This window comes from Bos grunniens, chromosome 5 (genome assembly GCF_055505025.1).
Source record: "Bos grunniens cultivar Pamir isolate PY7600 chromosome 5, Bosgru_T2T1.0, whole genome shotgun sequence".
In the NCBI taxonomy this organism is placed as follows: Eukaryota; Metazoa; Chordata; class Mammalia; order Artiodactyla; family Bovidae; genus Bos; species Bos grunniens.
In genome coordinates, this window is record NC_141169.1 from 65,111,904 (window position 1) to 65,132,901 (window position 20,998).

Genomic DNA, 20,998 nt, shown 5'->3' on the forward strand with positions numbered 1-20,998 from the left:
AGAATTATATATGAAGACATCTTATTGGATAAATATTAATTATTTGGTAGCATGATAAAGGATTCACCATCAATTTAGCTTAAAGCTCTGGGAAATTTTGTTCACATCAATAGGTAGGCTGGAATTAAATCAACTTTATTTTAGCAAAGCAACATGATCCTTTGAACTCTTTCAAGTTACATGCCAGGATTCACATAGTGATCTACTGTAAAAAGATTATTTTTAATAGTCTAGCAACAGACATTTATTAAATCTTCCTTCAAACATGTTGAAAGCAAAGAAGTGGAAATCATCTAATGTGTTAGTTTGTCACTGGTCATTCACATCCAACATGCACAGCAATATTTCAAATTGCCTGTCATTTCCCAGAGATTTTTTAGTCAAAACCCTCCTGCCTGCCTCACCATCCACCCCTGACAAATCTATTACAGTAAGAACCAGGATGAGTAAGAAGAATGCTTTTCATTTGTAAACTAGGATACTAGGATAGGAGTAATTATGGAACTGGAAAATCAGACTGACATCTTAACACAAGAAAGACTATACATCAAAATGGAAGATGTGAAACAATTTTCTTAAAACTTGGGAAGCTGTCACATATTCACAAGGTATGTGTAACATCACTCTCAAAAATAAAGCTCTAGTAACACTAAACCCCTTATCTTTATCAGATAATGCCATGCTCTCTATCACCATCATACTTTTATAGATTCTATTTCCTCATTTGAAATATCCTTTTTCTCATCTGTGAACTCCTACTCATTTTTCAGACTTAACTTCATTATCCTCTTTGTGAAACCTTTCCAAAGTCCATCCACAAGCAGTTGATTAAAACTTCTCTATCCTTCCATAATCTCCTCATCCCTCTTTTTTTTTGGCTGCTCTGAGACTTCATTGCTGTGTGCGGGCTTTCTCTAGTTGCAGTGAGCAGGGGGCTACTCACTATTGTGGTGTACGGGCTTCTCATTGCAGTGGCTTCTCCTGTTGCAGAGCACAGGCTCCAGGCATGTGTGCTGCAGTAGTTACGGCTCACATGCTCCAAAGCACAGGCTCTGGAGTTGTGGCGCACATGCTCAGTTGCTCCACTGAATGTGGAATCTTCCCAGTTGCTCTTGTTGTCCAGTTGCTCAGTTGTGTCCGACTCTAAAGACTGAAGTCCGCCAGGCTCCTCCATCCATGGGATTTACCAGGCAAGAATACTAGAGTGAGCTGCCATTTCCTCCTGGACCAGAGATCAAACCCACATCTACTGCACTGGCAGGCAAATTCTTATCCACTGTACCGCCAGGAAGTCCCTCATCCCCATTTTTCATTCTGCACTCTAGCATTTATGTTGGACTGCAACATTTGATTGCCCATTACATTCTGAGATCCTTGAGGGCAGGTTCAGACAATATTTATTTTTTCATCAGCAGCATCTAGCCCTGCACCTGATGACAAAGCAGGCAGGCAGTAAACAATGACAGTTTGACAGTCACAATAAAGCCTGAATTACCATGTATCAGCCAGATTACCAACAAAGTACACATCTAAGATGTAATTACTCTATTTCCAATGAAATAATTCATAGAAGTATGATTTCACAATATCCATTAAGTTTTTATTGGATAGATATAAAAAGTCAATTGTACTCATAAAATTATCAAAAGACACTACACACTGGGATTTCCAATTTCCCTTCTACAAAAATCTTCATGTTAAATTCTCAGTATTTAGTACTAGGAAAGGTTAGAAAACTTTTTCTTTGTAGGAAAAAAAAACTAGTAATGCTTCTGATTTTAAGAAAGTGATCATTAAATAGCTTCCTTTTTTGTCCCAGCCATCAGACAATTCTAGCTTTGTGTTCACCTTCAGCAATTCCCTAGGGCTTTTATATCAATCCTTCCATTCTCTCCCTTGACTATAATTACCCAGGCTTTTTTCTTTTGAACTTTAGTAATTTTTAATTTGTATTTTTTTTAATTTCCTGAAAATATGTATTTATAACATCAAAATTCTTTTATGTTATCATTAAGTCTAGTGCCAAGCACAGACTTGCAAATAAGATATGTACTATATAGACAGAAATATATTTGATATATAAGAAAAATTTTGGACTCAAAGTATTATAATCTATTTCACATAGAGAAAACAACGAACCATTCTGGTTTTTAAGCCACTTACATGTAAAGTGAAGTGTTTTTCCTATTAGCATTTTATAGCATACCTGTGTCGGTTCAGGAGCCATGCTCTTCCTTTGTTCTGTTGATTTTTCTATTGCTTCACTAAGAGATTTCGCATATTGTACCATAGCCTTCAACTGGGAATCCGTTAAAACCCATAATAAGTCATCCAGTATTAGAACTAACTTTGTTGCAATGACATTGCAGTCCTTTAACTGTCAGGGAAAAATGATTCATAAAATTAAGCCAAGTAATAAAACTTAGAATGCACTTGTATTTTTAAAAGTTAAAATTTTTTCAATGATTTAAACAAACGCTTCCTTTTTCACCAAATATTTGTTGAATTCCTATAATATGGAAGAAATATTTCCTAGTATTGGAGAAACAGTGGTAAAAAAAAGACTGACAGGTTCCTTTTCCTTAACAGGTACATGTTACATAGGTATAAGCATTTATATAATTTAATTCTGCATTTATAGCTAAAATCATGTAATTATCAACGTTAATGCAACCCCAACTGACCCCTGAACAATGCAGGAGTTAATGCATATAACTTATAGTTGGCCCTCTGTATCCAAGGTTCCTCCATATCCAGGGTTCCTCTGCCTCCTCAGGTCCAGCCAACCTGGACCATGTAGTACTGCAGTATATACTATTGAAAAATATCCACATATAAGTGGACCCATACAGCTCAAAACTGTGTGGTTCAAGGGTTAACTGTAATTCTAGTAGAAAAGGAGGCATTAAAATTAATTAAAAACTAAACTGCTATTTTAACCACATTTCACAATATTTGTATTAAGTGTCATACTCTGAAAAATTCTTTCAATTGAGCCATGTTTTTAAAAAAGTGATTACTTTCCCACATTAAATTTCATCAAAGTCTATGGTGGATTTTCAAATGCTGACATCCTTAGGCAGCTATCTTCCATATTTATCTAAGTATCCAGTCACATCTTAATAGCCTTCTAAAACTAGTAGTTTTGGTTACTAATGGTGAAGACTTTACTGTTTACCCACTCCTGAGGAATATTCAATAGGAGACATAAAATTATAAAATAGCTACTATTCAATAAATATTTTGTAACAGAAATCTATTCAATTTATCAAAAATAAAAATACTAATATTAAACCTAATGCTATCATCACAACAGATTTCTTCAAATATTGCTTGAAGCACTATATTTCCTATTATTTTGCACTGTTTTAATATGCCAATGTTTCACCTATAAATAATTTAAAATTTTTCATCAATTCCAATAGTTAGCTCATGAATCAAAAGGTAACTCTGTTGACTTACTCTTCTTTTAAGTGTGACTCTGATTTTTGATTGGTTGGTTATTAATCGAACAGGAGCAAACATAATTTCAAGATGTGAGCTTTGGGTAGCATCTGCCTCTATTCGAATCATCTGCCAATTTATTTCCTTAAAGGTCAAAACCTAAAGGGAAAACAAGAGATTAGCTTCACAAACACAAAATGGAGTAAGAAAAAATGTAGATTTATAAAAACAAAACAAAAAAGTTGTTACAAAAATGTATCTTGTGGGATTTCTCTGGTGGTCCAGTTTTAAGAATCCACCTTCTAATTCAGGGCACATGGGTTCGATTCCTAGTCAGGGAACTAAGATCCCATGTGCCATGAAGCAACGCATGTTGCAGAGCAACTAAGCCCCTGAGCCAATTAGAGAGGCCTGTGGGCTGCAATGAGAGAAGACCCTGCGTGTCACAACTTGAGAAAAGCACTCATACTGCAGTGAAGACCAAGTGCAGCCAAAAAAGAAAATGTATCTCTTAACAAATTTTCACATGATATTCTAGATCTATTCATTATGCTTTAACTTTTAATTATACACTTTCAAATTCAGTAACACATCTCCATAATTATATTCATCATCTGTAAAGCTGCTGACACTTTTATTCTAAGTAATTTAATTTTAATATAAAACACAAAGAACATTTGAATTATGTAACCAAAAAGAATTTAACAAAACATATTTTAATTTTGTAAATTTAAAATTCAATTCTGAGTAGCTTAGAAGTTAAAATAGGACTCATTAACTCTATAAGTTGAAAGACTACAGTAAAAACATTAAAAATGTACATTTTATAGTTAAAAATAATACAGAGAAAAGTATAGTTTACAGGAAAAAGTAAATCTAGTAGTATGTGAATATAAGCAACAATAAAAAGTAATTATTTTAAATGTACTTTAATATTAATCAATGTTAAAGCATGTTTAAACAAAAAAGAAAAATAGAATCTTTACCTCTCCTCTCTGTGGATCTTGAATACGAGTAAATCTTAAATCTCCATGTTCCCAGTTTGCATTTACACTATAGATTCTTAGCTGGGAAAGTTCAAAGGAGGCATTAAAGGCTTTTGCTCCAATGCGAATGACAATAGAATTTACAGAAACAGTAATTCCTTCAACTACTTTTTCAGCAAAGCCGTATTCACTGGGAAAGCAAAGCAAAATACAATGCATTAAAGCCAAAAATAAATCATTAAAAGTGAAGAAGTTTTCTGTTAATATTCTCACACAAGTACACAAATTGCCATATTACTCATTTTTGTTTAACAAAACAAATTTTTGTTAAAACAATCTAGTCTGGTTACATGTAAGTTACAAAAAAAAAAAAAATTCTATTTCAAAATGCTAAAGGTTTTTAAAATTGGTCTCTCTAAATTATTATAATTGCCATCCAAAGTTGCCTGCTTTAAAAAGCATTAGTGCAGAGAACTGGCATCAATAAAGTAAATAAGACGGCTAAATTCCTGACACAAAGAAAGCTGTAGAGGCCAACTGGAATATAATCTCGTAGTTTAGGGATAAGGCCAGAAAAAGTTCACATTATATAATTCAATTCAGTAAATATTTATGGAGCATCTACTATGTGAACAATGCAAGGACCTAAGAAAACCAAAACAGAGTTGTGGCATTACAGGGCTTGAAAGTTACTTGGGGAGGAAAAAAAAAACATATATCTAGTAACTGAAACATGAGGGAGTTTGTCTTTAGGTGCTTTTTTAAAAGGAATCATTGGTACACTCGGTAGAGGAAGAAACTGTTTATAATTAATGAGAAATATATCCAGAAAAGATGAACTTTTCTCAAGGAGAGATAAGAAGGAAGGAAAATCTTAAAGAGGGAAAAGCATGAGCAAAGACACAGAGAAACAACAAAAGTCATGTTTCAAGAGTAAGTATACATGTATATATATTTGCTGCTGCTAAGTCACGTCAGTCGTGTCCGACTCTGTGCGACTCCATAGACGGCAACCCACCAGGCTCCCCCGTCCCTGGGATTCTCCAGGCAAGAACACTGGAGTGGGTTGCCATTTCCTTCTCCAATGCATGAAAGTGAAAAGTGAAAGTGAAGTCACTCAGTCGTGTCCGACTCTCAGCAACCCCACGGACTGCAGCCTACCAGGCTCCTCCATCCATGGGATTTTCCAGGCAAGAGTACTAGAGTGGGGTGCCATTGCCTTCTCCGGTATACATATTTAAGTATACATGTATGGCTGAGTCCCTCTGCTGTCCACCTGAAACTATCATAACATTGTTAATCAGCTGTTGCTGCTGCTGCTAAGTCGCTTCAGTCGTGTCCGACTCTATGCGACCCCATAGACGGCAGCCCACCAGGCTCCCCCGTCCCTGGGATTCTCCAGGCAAGAACACTGGAGTGGGTTGCCATTTCCTTCTCCAATGCAGGAAAGTGAAAAGTGAAAGTGAAGTCGCTCAATCGTGTCGGACTCTTAGCGACCCCATGGACTGCAGCCCTCCAGGCTCCTCCGTCCATGGGATTTTCCAGGCAAGAGTACTGGAGTGGGGTGCCACTGCCTTCTCCAAATCGGCTGTACTCCAATACAAAAAAAAAAAAGTTTTTAAAAATGGTAAGTACAGCAAGACTTAAATACAGACTAGACTATCGATACATTTTTGCAGGGGGGTGGTGAAAGTTTTTGCAAAATTGGCATCTTACTTCAATCATGACCATTATTCCAAAATCTGTATCAGATTTCTTGCTGAAACTTCAGACTGTAAAATTCAAATGTCCATCAGATAGCTCTACTTGGCTGCTTCTCACATATTTCAAAGCCAACATCCATAAAGTGAGGTCATCATTTTTACTGATCATGTACATTGTTCCTCTATACCTGCTATGCTTCTTGACTTACTATCCTAATGAATAAATAAAATTACTTATCTTTCCTAAAATTCAGATGACTTATCTTTTAAATCAGGATATACTTTGTAGCTTACATTTGGACTGTATGAAATAATGCATATGAAGCAAGAAGACCATCCCTGGACTCATGATACTTTAAAAGGTGTAAGTATTATTTATAGTATTATAAATAGTAGTATTATGGTATTATTAATACTATTGGAAGTCTATGAGCCTCAGTTTCCTCACTTGTAAAATGAAAATAATAGCTATTTCAAAAGGTTGCTGTGGTCTTTAAGCAACATGTTATTTGGGAAGAGCTATTATGACCCTAAGAACAAATACTGGTCACTTACAAATACTTCTGGAGTTGGAAGAATATTTTTATAGTATATATCTGAGAATACCCTTTGGAATATTCAAACCCATCTATCTACTCTAATCTATGCACATTAAAAAGTTTTACAATTGTATTGGAGGATTTACCATCAGAAGGGTAAGGGCTGAATCAGTGACTAAAGTCTGCATCTTTCTGATTATATCATCCAATATAAACTAAATTTCAGTTTACAAAAATCTCTTCTGAGTTTGGTTAATCTCCACATAGACATCTATCTCCATGTGAAGTGAAAAATCAAATCCCTGAACCTACAAAGTTTACTACCAGTCTATGGGAGCACTGTTGGCTTACAGGTCCTACAAAGAAGGAAGGGCCAGCCTATTCATTGTTAATTTCCCTCTATTTTAATCTCTTAGCTAAAAACAAAATCAAATGGATCTGTTTTTTCCTAAATTGCATGACTATAAAAAATTGAAGAGATATATTCATATTCTTGACAACCATTCTAGACCTAATGAATCATTAATTTCAAAAAAGGAGCCTAAAAAACCCTACAGATTTTTATAAGCACCCTAAATGACTTACAATTTGGCAAGTGTGGAAAACAAAGAAATAGATTAACACACAAAGCCAAAATTATAAAGCTTGTTGGTACTATAAAAACATGAATCAGGAAATATACTGTCAACTGCTTAGCATACAATAATACCTAATTTGTGCCACACCTAATTAAAATAAATCATTTGTTTATAACAACTTTTCTGATGTACTTTTGCCCTTTTAATAGTCTTATAAACATCTCGGTTTTTTCTCCAATATTTCTGACTAGGCAATATTAAGATCAACTGCTCCTACCTGGGCTTCCCTGGTGGCTCAGCTGGTAAGCAATTCGCCTGCAATGTCGGAGACCTGGGCCCAATCCCTGGGTTGGGAAGATCCCCTGGAGAAGGGAATGGCTACCCACACCAGTATTCGGGCCTGGAGTTTTCCATGGACTATATAGTCCATGGGGTTGCAAAGAGTCAGACACAACTGAGCAACTTTCACTTTCACCTTTTTCTCCAATATTTCTGACTAGGCAATTTTAAGATCAACTGCTTCAACCTACTTTACCTAACCTGAAATCATAATCTAAACTCTAAATCTCAAATTACTGGAAAATACATAAACTACAAAAATGTTAATGTGAAAGGTCTTTTCCCCATCACTATTACCTACAGTCCAAATATAAACTGTGTATCTGATAAATCTGGCTTTCAGTAAACTCTCAGCAGTGGATGGATCACCATTCGATTCCCATGTGAAAAATCACTGATCAGACTGTAGGTATTCTCACAGAATGCATTAATATAAAGATGGTTCAACCTTGGTAAAAGAGAAGGAAAATGTGAGGGAGAGTATGTGTGTGTACCTGTATGTGCACATTCAGTCTCAAGAAGAGTTTATCACTGGTTCTACACAGCACCTAGAATACTGAAAATGTCCAGGGCTGCCATGTTGTACAACTTGAGGAGGCACTAATCACATTAAAATCTATGTAAACTTTTTACATGAATACCTGTACCACCCAAAAACAGTGCAGAAAATCTGTTTTGAAGAAATTATATATAAAACAAAATTCAAATTTACTGAATGCAAAGATAAATAGGCAAATTTTTAAGTACCTATTTTTTAAGAACCACTCTAACTTCTCAAGATGGCTTTGTGAAATGCTCTCCTTTACTCTGTGAAATGCTCTCCTTTACAGGCTTCTACTTCATTAGCATCTGGTTTTTATCTATCAAAATTCAATGTGTATAAAGTGTGAGTATTCTATATTTAATGAATTTTAGAGTAACCCAAAAGGTCTATACTTTTTTAAGGCATCAACTTAACTCTTAAGAGTCATAAAAGGTCCGCTGATGCACAGAACAAATGTTATGCAGAGAAAGTGTTCAGAGACCAAATAGGTCTCTGATAGACCAAATAGACTATCTGATTTATAGAATGCCTAAGCTCTTCTTCCATTTTCTGCTGCTGTTCTGCCTTTGACTGATCATTATATCAAGGAAAGCAAGATGAATGAAAGAGGCTAAAAATCAATTCTGCTACTTTTGCAAAATGTTTACTAAAACTATAAAATGTTTGATGGGAGAAGTGACTGAAATAGAGACTGAGGCTAGGAAATTTTATTTTATGTCCTATTACTGCAGATAACAGAGCTGACTATAGAATCCCTTTGCCAATCATACATATTAATGGATAGCTTACCTTTGTCCTGAAGCAGTTGCAATTGGTGATGGGCCATTTGGGTTTCGTGGTTCTTCACATGTACTCATTTCCATTATTACTTTATCCAAGGACTAATAAAAATACATTTAAAATATAAACATTAGATATTCTATGTATAAGGATATTATTTAAGACTACTTTCTCATTCATTTCTTTAGGAGCAAAGAAAATAAAGCAGAGTCATTTTAAATGTCTCTCTAAAGGTCTAAAAAGAGAAAATGCTCAGTCCTTTCTCAAGGCACTTATTACCTTCTGGAAAAGCTTATTACAGGAGTACAGGAGAAAAAAACTGTAAGTAGTAGCCATATCAGAGAAGGCGATGGCACCCCACTCCAGTACTCTTGCCTGGAAAATCCCATGGATGGAGGAGCCTGGTGGGCTGCAGTCCATGGGGTCGCTAAGGGTCAGACACGACTGAGCGACTTCACTTTCACTTTTCACTTTCATGCACTGGAGAAGGACATGGCAACCCACTCCAGTGTTCTTGCCTGGAGAATCCCAGGGATGGGGGAGCCTGGTGGGCTGCATTCTATGGGGTCAAACAGTCGGACATGACTGAAGCGACTCAGCAGCAGCAGCAGCAGTAGCCATATACTCCTGAGACCATCAGGTTTCACAGAAGCATAATTGCTAACCTCAGAATGTACATTACTAATTGATAGATTATTTATTTGTAAATAGGACTAAACAACCTCTAAAAGCTTCTCCCAACCTAAAACCTGGAGATTCAAAACATGTAACTATAAAAAATATGAAATATATAAAAATATGAAAAAATAAACACTCTCATAATGAAAAAATTCCTCAGGCTAAGTTTTTCTTGAAGAAAGATCAAATATCCTTAGTAGTCATCACTAACACATCTCCAGTCATCTCTTCATTCTCTATTTAATATCGACCTTGCCTGAAACTGCCTTGTGTTGTTTACTTGTTCACGGTCAGTCTCCTTATAAAAATATATGTTCCCTCAGGGCAGAGGGGAAGCATTCAGTAAGTTTTGGTGGAATGAATGAATCAGTAAATGACCAAATAATCAACTTTCCTTAAACAGTAAAGTACATTAAAGAATATATTATATATTAGATCAGTAAAAGCAGAAACAGAAAATCTGGATCAAACTTTATTAAAAGAAGAAGCCCACAGTATGTCAATAAAGAGTTAAAAGATACAATAAAATATACTAACTTAAAATATAATATTCTAGACCTGAAGAACTTTAAAGACCCTCTCATTTTAAAGTTTAAATTTCCCATTTAAAGACTGAGAAAACTAAATACTATCAAAATAGAATGAATGCTCACAAAGCCATAAGATTATGTTGCTAAGAAACAAAATATTAACAGAGTAATTACACACAAATATAAATGCTTATTTCTGAGGCAATTCAGAACTTACCAAACAGATGGGATGTGTTTTCAATTTTGTCCATGGTATCTATAAAAGAAAATTTTTCTTTAAAATGAATCATCAAAAAAGTAATTTAAAATAGTAATCAACACAGATGTTTCCTTAACATTGTGATAGACATACCAAATTATATCAGATGACTTAAATTGAACAATTCATTTATATTCTTGAAATCAGCTACACCTATTTTATTTTTTAAAAAATTATTATCCTTATTTTCTTGGTCATCTTTTTAAACAAAAATTTCAGGTTCTACTAACATTAATATTATCTAAAAAATAATACGGTTTTTTCTCAAGTTCTGAAAATACATTTTGATTTTATACTTTGAGAATTCCCAGCAAAGCTTAATCAGTGTTTTGCTCATTTAATAATCTTTTAAATTCTAGAATTCCAGCCAATTTCCTTGTAGATATTCAAGACAAACATAAAAGTGAGACCATTAATGTTAAATGGAAGTAATATCAAATAAATAATGTTCAAATAAATTCTATATTAAGGGTAATACTTTTTGAAGACATTTGGGTTTATGGAAAATAGAACAAAAATTAAAGGTGATCATCAAAGGATACAGCAAACTTTCCACGATCTTTTCTGTATCGCCCAATTTTAATTTTAATTTTCGCATGCAGTATTTTTACTGAGTAGGCTCTCAAACTAAGCCTAATCTTTAAGACAAAGAAGTGATATGATATGATTAGAGTCAAAGGTAATAAAAAAGCTTAAGTTTTAATAAGCAGGAATAATATTTTAAAAAATACTTTAAAATTATCAAAATAAGTAACAAATGGGGAAAAGAGACAAAATTTCAAATAAAAGTATAATATCCAGAATAAGATAACTTATCAGTCCTTATGCCTTCATTTGAAGTAGACTCTACTTACTACAAATTTAAGCTGTCCCATTTGACAACAAATCCTATGAAGAAAACTTTAAGTATGTACCAAATTTTAAAAATTATTTTAATAAACTATCAATATTGCTTAAATATGAATATTAAATTTTCAATAAAATTAATAAATTAGTAAATAATACAGAAAAGAAAATATTTAAACAACCGGGATGAAATAAATAAAATGAAAACAGAAAATGCCTTGCACAGATATCAAAGTCTCACCCTAATTGATGCTTTATTACAAAAAACTTTGTTGATGGCAAGCCATGTTGGCAAATCCAACATGTTCTGGAGCACCTCTTCATCCAACTCCAAATTCTTTAGTTCACCTTCTCCTTTAAGGGTACTAAGATTTATCTTGTCAGGAGATAAATTTTTGGTAAATCTGAAAGAGAATATATTGACATTTATTTTAGTGTTAGTTACTGTACCGCTGAGTCATTCTTGCATATATACAGAGCATTATGAACGTAATAGTGGATTTCGCTGGTGTCCAGTGATTAAGAATCCATCTGCCAATGAAGGGGGTGTGGGTTCAATCACTGATCCAGGAAGATTTCACATGATGCAGGGCAACTAAGCCCGTGCGCCACAACTACTGGGCCCTCGCTCTAGAGCCTGTGTGGTGCAGCTACTAAAGCCTGCACACCCAAGCTTGAGCTCTGCAACAAGAGAAGAAGCTGGTACACTGCAATGAAGAGTAGATCCTGCTCACCGCAACCAAAGAAAGCCTGTGAACAATAACAAAGACCCAGCACAGACAAAAATAAGTAAATAGAAAAAAGAATGTAATAGCAGCATGGGCTTCCCTGGTGGTTCAGCTGTAAAGAATCTGCCTGTGGTGCTGGAGACCTGGGTTCAATCAATGCATTGGGAAGATTCCCAGGAGAAGGAAATGGCAACCGAGTCCAGTATTCTTGCCTGGGAAATCCCATGGACAAAGAAGCCTGGCAGGCTATAGTCCCTGGGGTCACTGAGGTTGCTCGGGTCACAAGGGTAGGACACGACTTAGTGACTAAACCACCATCGTATATTTAAATATCTTAGAACCAGATACATTCAAGCTCTAGTTCTTATTATCTTTCAAACTTATGAATAATTAGTATCTACTATTTTTCATGTATTATGCAAGGATTCGAGCCAGCCTCTACTACATTTTACTTTGCTCTAGATAATATCACAGAAGTGAATATTCTTATTTTACTAACCAATCCACAAGTGAGGTAAGGAAACACTGTCGTTGTTAAGTCACTAAGTCAAGTCCAACTCTTTGTAACCCCATGGACTGCAGCACACCAGGCTTCCCTGTCCTTCACTATCTCCCAGAGTTTGCTCAAACTCATGTCCATTGAGTCAGTGATGCCATCCAACCAACTCATGCTCTGTCACCCCCTTCTCCTCTTGCCCTCAGTCTTTCCCAGCATCAGGGTCTTTTCCAATAATTCAGCTCTTCGCATCAGGTGGCCAAAGTATCAGAGCTTCAGCTTCAGAATCAGTCTTTTCCATGAATATTCAGGGTTGCTTTCCTTTAGGACTGACTGGTTTAAACTCCTTGCCGTCCAAGGGACTCTCAAGAGTCTTCTCCAGCACCACAGTTCAAAAGCATCAATTCTTCGGCACTCAGCCTTCTAAATTCAACTCTCACATCCATACATGACTACTGGAAAAACCATAGCTTTGACTATATTCACTTTTGTCAGCAAAGTGATGTCTCCATTTTTTAATACACTGTCTGTTTGTCATTTCTTTTCTTTCAAGGAGCAAGTATCTTTCAATTTCAAGGCCACAGTCACCATCCACAGTGATTCTGGAACCCAAGAAAATAACTGTCACTGTTTCCTCTTTTTCCCCATCCATTTTCCATGAAGTGATGGGACTGGAAGCCATGGCCTTTGTTTTCTGAATGTTGAGTTTTAAGCCAGCTTTTTCCCTCATCTCTTTTATCCTCATCAAGAGGCTCTTTAGCTTCTCTGCTTTCTGCCATTAAAGTGGTATCATCTGCATATCTCAGATTATTGATATTTCTCCTGGCAATCTTGAATCTAGCTTATGAGTCATCTAGTCCAGCATTTTGCATGATATACTCTGTGTAAGTTAAATAAGCAGGGTGAAAATATACAGCCTTGACCTACTCCTTTCCCAATTCTGAACCAGTCTGTTGTTCCATGTCTAACTATTGCTTCTTGTCCTGCATATAGGCTTCTCATGGACATGTAAGGTCATCTGATATTACCATCTCTTTAAGAATTTTCCACAGTTTGTTGTAATCCACATGGTCAAAGGCTTCTGCTCAGTAGAGCAGAAGTAGAAAACTGACCTTTTCCAGTCCTGTGGCCACTGCTGTGTTTTCCAAATTTGCTGGCATATTGAGTGCAGCACTTTAACAGCATCATCTTTTAGGATTTGAAATAGCTCAGCTGGAATTCCATCACAAAGGAAATGAGATATAACTCTTTAGAAGTAGAAGCAGCAGCAGATGCCACCACTGCCATTCATCATGCCAAGTATTTAATGAAAGTGCCAAAAGTCACATTAAAGATTTGACCCTGAATTCTAATTAAAGAACGCAGATTCTCTATAATGATTTAAAAAGGAAAGTTCTTAAACTTAAAAGAAGAGACTTAAAATAATAACAGAATAAAGCCAACATTTTCCAAGGGTTTAATGGTACCAGACTCTTCTCCTTGAGTGTATACATTACTGATTCTCATGATAACCCATTAGAGTCAATACTACTTTTATTCCCACTTTTTACAAGATTAAATATAATGAGAAACCAACTTGTTTGCCCAATGTCACAACCAATAAAGATGATATTAGTAATAACAATAAATTACACATGCACTTTAAAGTACTTTCATATATATTAATTCTCAACATAACCCTAAAAGGTTAAAAAACTGCTAACTTTACCCAGCTTTACTTTTTCAAAAGTGAAACTACTGACAAAGTTAACTACTAGCTAACAAAAAAGTTATTAGCCAGGCTTCTACCTTTTTTTGATATTAAATATTAAAGCAACAAAATGTACTGGGTTATTTACATGCCCCACACACCAATAAGAATCAATACACACATTTTTCTGCATTGACTCAAACCAGAATTTCTTGAGTCAGATCTTATCTGGATTCATATCTTCTTACAAGATGTCAACACATTGACTTTGTCAATATAAAGTTCATATTTAACTCAGAGTTGATCAATAATGCCAAGTCGTTTCAAACTTACCACGAATCACATTTGATTTGAAAATACAGTTTCCTGATAGGCTGCCATTTCTAAGCACATAGGAATGACCTATCATTGCCTCAAGGCAGAATATTAGCGCTTGAAAGGAGCAAATTCATAAGTATTGGGTTGGCCAAAGGAAAAAATCTGAACGAACTTTTTGGCCAACTCAATACTTACTGAATCCTCAATAGTATCCTCACTATTCAGACACATACACTGGCAAAATATACTCAAGGTTCCTGCCTTTGTGAAGTGCTCAGTTTAGTCGGTGAGAGAGATCAAATAGCATGACTAAGAGTGAATACAGCAGGGGTTCTTAATCCAGAGGTTCTTTGAAATAGGGACTTTTGAGCTGATATCTAAAGGATGAGTAGTAGAAGTTAACTAGGCAAGAAAAAGAAGGGGACAGAAAAGTGTTTTCCAAGTAGAGGGAATAAAACATACAAAGGTTCTGAGGCAGGAGACAGTATAAAGTAGAACAGAAAAGAGATCAGCATCTGGAATGTAGCAAGAAGACCAGAGAAAGAGAAGATAACTTTTGATGGACAAAGAGAGGGCTGATTACACATTCATCATTCAATAAAATTTAACCAATATCTACAAAGTTAAATATATAATAAGTCAGAGTCTGATAACTATGGAGGAAAAAACAAAGCAAAAATAACATAGGAGGTGTAAGCAAAGGATCTTTTCATTTTTAAAAGAGTGGACAGGAAAAGCCTCATTAAAAAGATAACATATGGGAAAAGAGCTGAAGAAAGCCAAGGAGCTAGCTATGCAAATATCTAGAGGAAGAATACTCTAGGCAGAGTTAAAGCTAAGGACAAAAACTTGAGGCAAGAACACACAGGTCTGAGGAAAAGCAAAAAAGGCCAAGGTGGCTGGAGGAAATGAACAACGGCAAAATGAAGAAAGATAAAGTTAGAGAAATAACAGGGGCCAGATCATGTGGGGCCTTTTAAGCCACTCTAAGGACTCTGGTTTTTACTGTGAGTAAAAATGAGAATGACTGGAGATGTTTTTGACTAGAATAGGATAAGAGAACAATTTTTTTAAGGATCACTCTATTGAGAAGAGATGAAAGAAGTACATGGACAGAAGCAGTGAGCCCAGACAGGAGACTATTACAATGATACAGGTAACAGAAGATGTTGCCTTGGATCAAGTTGGAAGAGTAGGAAGTGGTAAGAAGGGAACAATTCAAGACATACTCTGAAGTTAAAGCAATAGGATTTAATAATACATACCGAAGGCAAGGATGGCTCCAAGGTTTTTGGTCTGAGGAAAGAGAAGGACAGAGCCACCAATTATTGGGTTAAAGAGAGAGAGGGAGAAGTAAGTTTGGGATAAAGGATCAGAATTTAGGCTTAGAATAGTTTAAGAAATGCTTATCAGATATCCAAGAGAAGATACCAATTAAGTAGCTAGATATTCAAATCTTATTCAGTAGCTACAGATACAAATTTAATAATCACCAGTGTTATATAAGTACATCTACAAGATAGAGACAAAAAAATGAAATGGCTCAAAGACTGTGGTCAAAGACCACTAAGAGGCCAAGGAGCCAACAAAGGCGATTAAGAAGGAAGGGCCAGTGAGGTAGGAGAGAAATCAGTTTTGTTTTTTCAGGTGGGAGAAAATTCAGCAGGCTTGTATGTGGACAATGATGCAGAAAAAAGAAAACTACTGATGGGCAGACAACTGACATAACAAAACCCTTGATTAGAAGACAGCAGACAGAGTACACAAGAAGACAAGCTGGCTTTGAATAGTTTTGATTTTTGAAAAGCATGTTAATATTCTGCATATGTAAAAAACAAAATAAGAAAGAATGTGAAGAGGAAAACAACTAAAACTGAAAGTAACTTGAAAAAAATGAACCTAATTGTATTAAAAAAAAAATACTGTAATCATACTGAATGGGAAGATGGGAAGAAAGGACAAATGGACAGATGAACAAAAACTAATCTGAGTAACTCATAAATACCAACATCTGACTATATATCTTTAGTGTTGGGCAGGGAGGAGTCATTAGTGGAGAAATCAGACAACATCTTAACTGGCTATGGTACAGGAATGTTCGTCTCAATGATATTTACAAAAGGAAAAAAGCACCTAAATATCCATAATAATCCCTTTAATTGCGATATATTATACCTACACATATATCAAATAGTGTGTGTGTGTGTGTGTGTGCGTGCGCACACGCCCATGCACACAGCTCTGCCATGTCCAACTCTTTGCAATCCCATGGACAATACAGCCCACCTTGGTCTTCTGTCTGTGGAATTTTCCAGGCAAAAAAACTGTAATGGGTTGCCATTTCCTACTCCAGGGTTCCTTCCCGACCAAGGAATCAAACCCATGTATCTTGTGTCTCTTTCACTGGCAGGCAAATTCTTTACCACTAGCACCATCTGGGAAGATGGTATCAAGTAATATGTGTTGCCAATTACATAAAGAAGTAGTTACACTATACTGCCTGATGAAAATTCAAGGTTCAAAATTATATATGTGATTTCAATTATATAAAAAATGCATTATAAAATCTCAAATCAGTAGTACCTATGATTGATGAGATTTTAGATTTCTTCATCTTTATACTTTTCTGTATGGTTTAGTATTTTATAAGGAGTATATATAACTTTGATAAAGACAAAACCTCAACAGAAACCCAAAAAGACAAGCCAAGCAAAAGTGGTAGATGGAATGATTAAAACATGTTATTCACAAGAAATCCTATTTTCAATTTAGTTCATACCAAAGGGACAACACCTGCAAAGAGCACAGACCTTAAAGTCAGACAGACAGATGTGAACTCTAGTTAAGCTACCTGCTGTGGTATCTCTCTGCCTCAAATTGCTCATCTGTAAAGTGGAGAAAATAATACCAACCTCAAAAGATTTTAGTGAGGATTAAAGATAATACATAAACTATTAGGTACAAAACAGACATCCAATTAAGAGTCTTTCTCCTGCCCTGCTTTTCACTGAGGTTAAATTACAAAGGCACTGAAGTTCTCTGGTGGTCCAGTGGTTAAGAATCTGCCTGCCAATGCAGGGGACACAGGTTTGATTCCTCGTCTGGGAAGATTCCACATGCTGTGGGGCAACTAAGCCCATGTGCCACAACTACTGAGCTCTAGAGCCCATGCTCTGCAACAAGAGAAGTCAGTCCAGTGAGAAACCTGAGCACTGCAACTAGAGAGTAGCCCCTACTCACTGCAACTAGAGAAGGCCTGGGCACAGCAAGGGAGATCACGCACAGCCATAAATTAATTCATTTTAAAAATTTGTTTAAATAAAAAAACTTATGAAGACACTGATTATAGCTTTTTAACTGGAGCAATAACAAAGGTTCAAGCTTAGGAACTTCCTGATGGTTCAGTGGTTAGGGTTATGCACCTTCAGCACCGAGGACACAAGAATTTGATCCCTAGCCAGGGAACTACCATCCCACAAGCAACAGGGCCAAAAAATAAAGTTCAAGTTTATCCAAATAGTACATGTTAATATTGCTCATCTATTAAAATATTTTAAAGAGGAAGCTGAAGATATAATGCTGTCACATCCACAGCTATGAGAAAGTTGGTTTCTTATACTGGGTAGGCCACGGACACATCAAATTATTTCCCTGCTATTATTCATATGTAAGGCTTTAATTTACATATGTTTCAGTTTTAAACAAATGTTTCCCAGTCATTTATTAATATAATTATGTTCCTTCCAAAAACAGAGACAGGAGAATGGTTCCTCAGTCACATTTCTTATAACTTAATTGATAGAGGAAAATACACTGTAAGTGTATGCTAGGCAAACAAAGGAACAAAAACCCACAAAATAACATCGAGGCATGGGAGAACTATGCTTCTGCTATGCTTTGTCCAAGTGTTGATATAAGCTCTTTGGACTAAATTGCCATGTGAAGTCTCCAGATAATTGTATTTTTCTACTAAACATTATAATTGAGCAGGGTTATAATACCAGAGCCTGATCCTAAAGAGAATCGATTGTTATCAAAATAAACCTCTTTAGTTCACTAAAGACTCATTTAAAGCTCTAAAAGGTATATAAACATTTTAAACCAAACGTTTTAAAAAATGGTAAAACTCTAAGTCAATGAATTAAATTTCTGAATAATTAATTATTTGGTAGAGATGAGGGAGAGGTGGGAGATTAGAAACACGAAATCTATATAAAACCAAAGTAGATATGTTAAAGACTTAAAGTGAGGGTAAAAAAGAAAACTGATGGACCTGAAAATGTCAAAATCAAAACAAATGCAGAAAAGAACGTCAAAACATAATAAAGATAAAACTGGCACAATTCTTACTGATTTTATTTTTAAAATTAGGAACACACCAGAATGTCCCATTACTATGCATATTATGCCATGTAAAGAGATTTATTTTAAAATAAGCAGGTATTATTTTAACATTGGTATTATATGAAATAAAATTTAAAGGTGAATGTATATATTTTACTGGTTAATTTTATATTTCTAACAATGTACCAATTTCAAAGTTAATATCTGCAAGCTAACGTCTATTTCATCCAAAATCTTCTTTAATTACATATATTACATGAAAATAAACTTACTAGTTTTTTCATTATTAACAACAAAATAGCTAAGTAAAGGAATAAAATTTCCAGGCAAATGGAAAGGATAGGTTTGATTTATATTATACATTTTATAATCAATACATAATAAGAGTCTAAATTATGTATAAAGCACTGTGCAAGGTTAATATTTAGGACAAAACAGAGGTATAAATTTTATATCTAATGTTATTGTAAATTTTAGTCATGATTTATTTGAAATTTCATCAGATCCATTTCATAGCTATTCCTAAAAAAAAGATTATAAATTATTTTATTTGCTAAAGCAATCTGAAACATTTATGAAATGAATTATCTCTAGGTTAACTATACTATTTGGGGGTAGAATTATAAAATTTTAGTGTTAAAAACAATCTTAGAACATAGTTTATAAAGCCTTTTCTGAACTACTTACCTTCTTCCACAATTATCTCTTCACATTCAGATAACAAATCCTCGGACATTCTTTTAAAACTTCATCAGCTAATACACATTTCTTGAATTATTCACCTTGTCCTGAAAGTTTTTATGGTTCCTATTATAGTATATGTTATTAGAGATTCACATCAATGCCTACTATTTTTCTAAACTTAGGAAGTGGCTATGCTACTTGATAATATTTTTCTCAAATAACAGCTATAATTAGAAATAATCATTTTAATTCTGGTATTCCATGCATGAAAAACTAGATTTTACAGGTAATTTAACAACGCATGTTGAATTGTATAATTTAAAAGTTTAAAGCAGGCACAATCTGAAGTTCTTGGATAGGCTTCAAGGGGGTTTTTGAACACCACAATAGCCAAGAACCATTGCTTTAAAGCAACAGGATTCATTTTAACCATCCAGAAAATAAATTACTTCAATACCATTATGTTTGATTTAATTAACTTATTTTTAAATTAATTTATTAATAATAAATACCTCCTAGGGTGCCTGCCCAGTTACCAGTGATTCCATCTTCTCAAAGGCTATAAACATAGGGGAAACGTACAGATATAAGACATGTTAACATACATCCTTGGTTATAGCTGATTTGATCTAGAGACTGACAAGGCATTTAGATTCTTTAATCAGATTTCTTCCTTCAGAAATTTAAAACTAAAACACTGCATTAGAACCAAGCTGACAAATAATAAAGATGATGACTGAGAAACACAAATCCAACATTTAAAACTTAAAAGAAACCATAAAGATTCTTCCCCCATCATTATTCCATTCTCTCCAATTGGGCCCAGCTAAAATCCTGAAACAAACTAGTAACTGAAATCACTAACTAGTATCTCAAGACTGTGTGTCCCTACAAAAATTACATTCTCACTGTATATGAAAAGATATTATAAGAACCAAAATCTTTATGTAAGCAATTCTAACAATAGCTTCTGCCTGACTTTACTAAAAATAATATTTCTAGAAGAGTACCTTAAGACCATATGTAAAGTTATACAAGACAGCATGCTATTGGAGCATGCTCCCAAAATCTGATAGTCTGCCAAGTCCTTTGGCTAAGATCATTAAGTTGTTAATCGTCACCTAATTACATCCTTTCACAGACCATGGGCTTCATCAGGCAGCCATAAAGATTTCTCCAATTGGGATTTCCATGGTGGTCCAGTAGCTAAGACTCCACACTCCCAATGCAGGGGGCCTGGGTTCAATTCCTGGTTGGAAAACTAGTTCCCACATGATGCAACTAAAGATACTGCATGTTGCAACAGAGGTCAAAGATCATGTGTGCTGCAACTAAGACCTGGCACAGGCAAATAAATAAATATAAATATTTTAAAAAAAATTTATCTAATCAAAACTAAGAAATAAATGAGGCTTTTCTAAAGAAATCCCTATTCTGTTTCTGCCTTATGTGCACGCCAAGTCACTTCAGTCTTGTCCAACTCTTTGCAACCCTCTGGACTGTAACCCACAC

At 35.0% G+C, this 20,998-nt stretch overlaps 1 protein-coding gene across 6 annotated transcripts in view; it reads right to left on the reverse strand.

Annotated features, from left to right (window-relative positions):
- Nucleotides 1-20,998, reverse strand: part of BLTP3B (bridge-like lipid transfer protein family member 3B) — a 92,540-nt gene that overhangs the window by 46,939 nt on the left and 24,603 nt on the right. For 4 of the 6 annotated variants that reach the window (XM_086400833.1, XM_086400832.1, XM_086400836.1 and 1 more), the window contains 6 exons: nt 11,468-11,630; nt 10,339-10,377; nt 8,923-9,014; nt 4,431-4,620; nt 3,463-3,603; nt 2,207-2,377 (listed from right to left, as the gene is read on the reverse strand). In XM_086400833.1, coding sequence (XP_086256959.1) covers nt 2,207-2,377; nt 3,463-3,603; nt 4,431-4,620; nt 8,923-9,014; nt 10,339-10,377; nt 11,468-11,630 — 796 coding nt within the window. Of the gene's footprint in view, nt 1-2,206; nt 2,378-3,462; nt 3,604-4,430; nt 4,621-8,922; nt 9,015-10,338; nt 10,378-11,467; nt 11,631-19,489; nt 19,591-19,998; nt 20,046-20,998 lie in introns of all 6 variants that reach the window. The other 2 variants (XM_086400837.1, XM_086400835.1) reach the window with 1 other exon arrangement.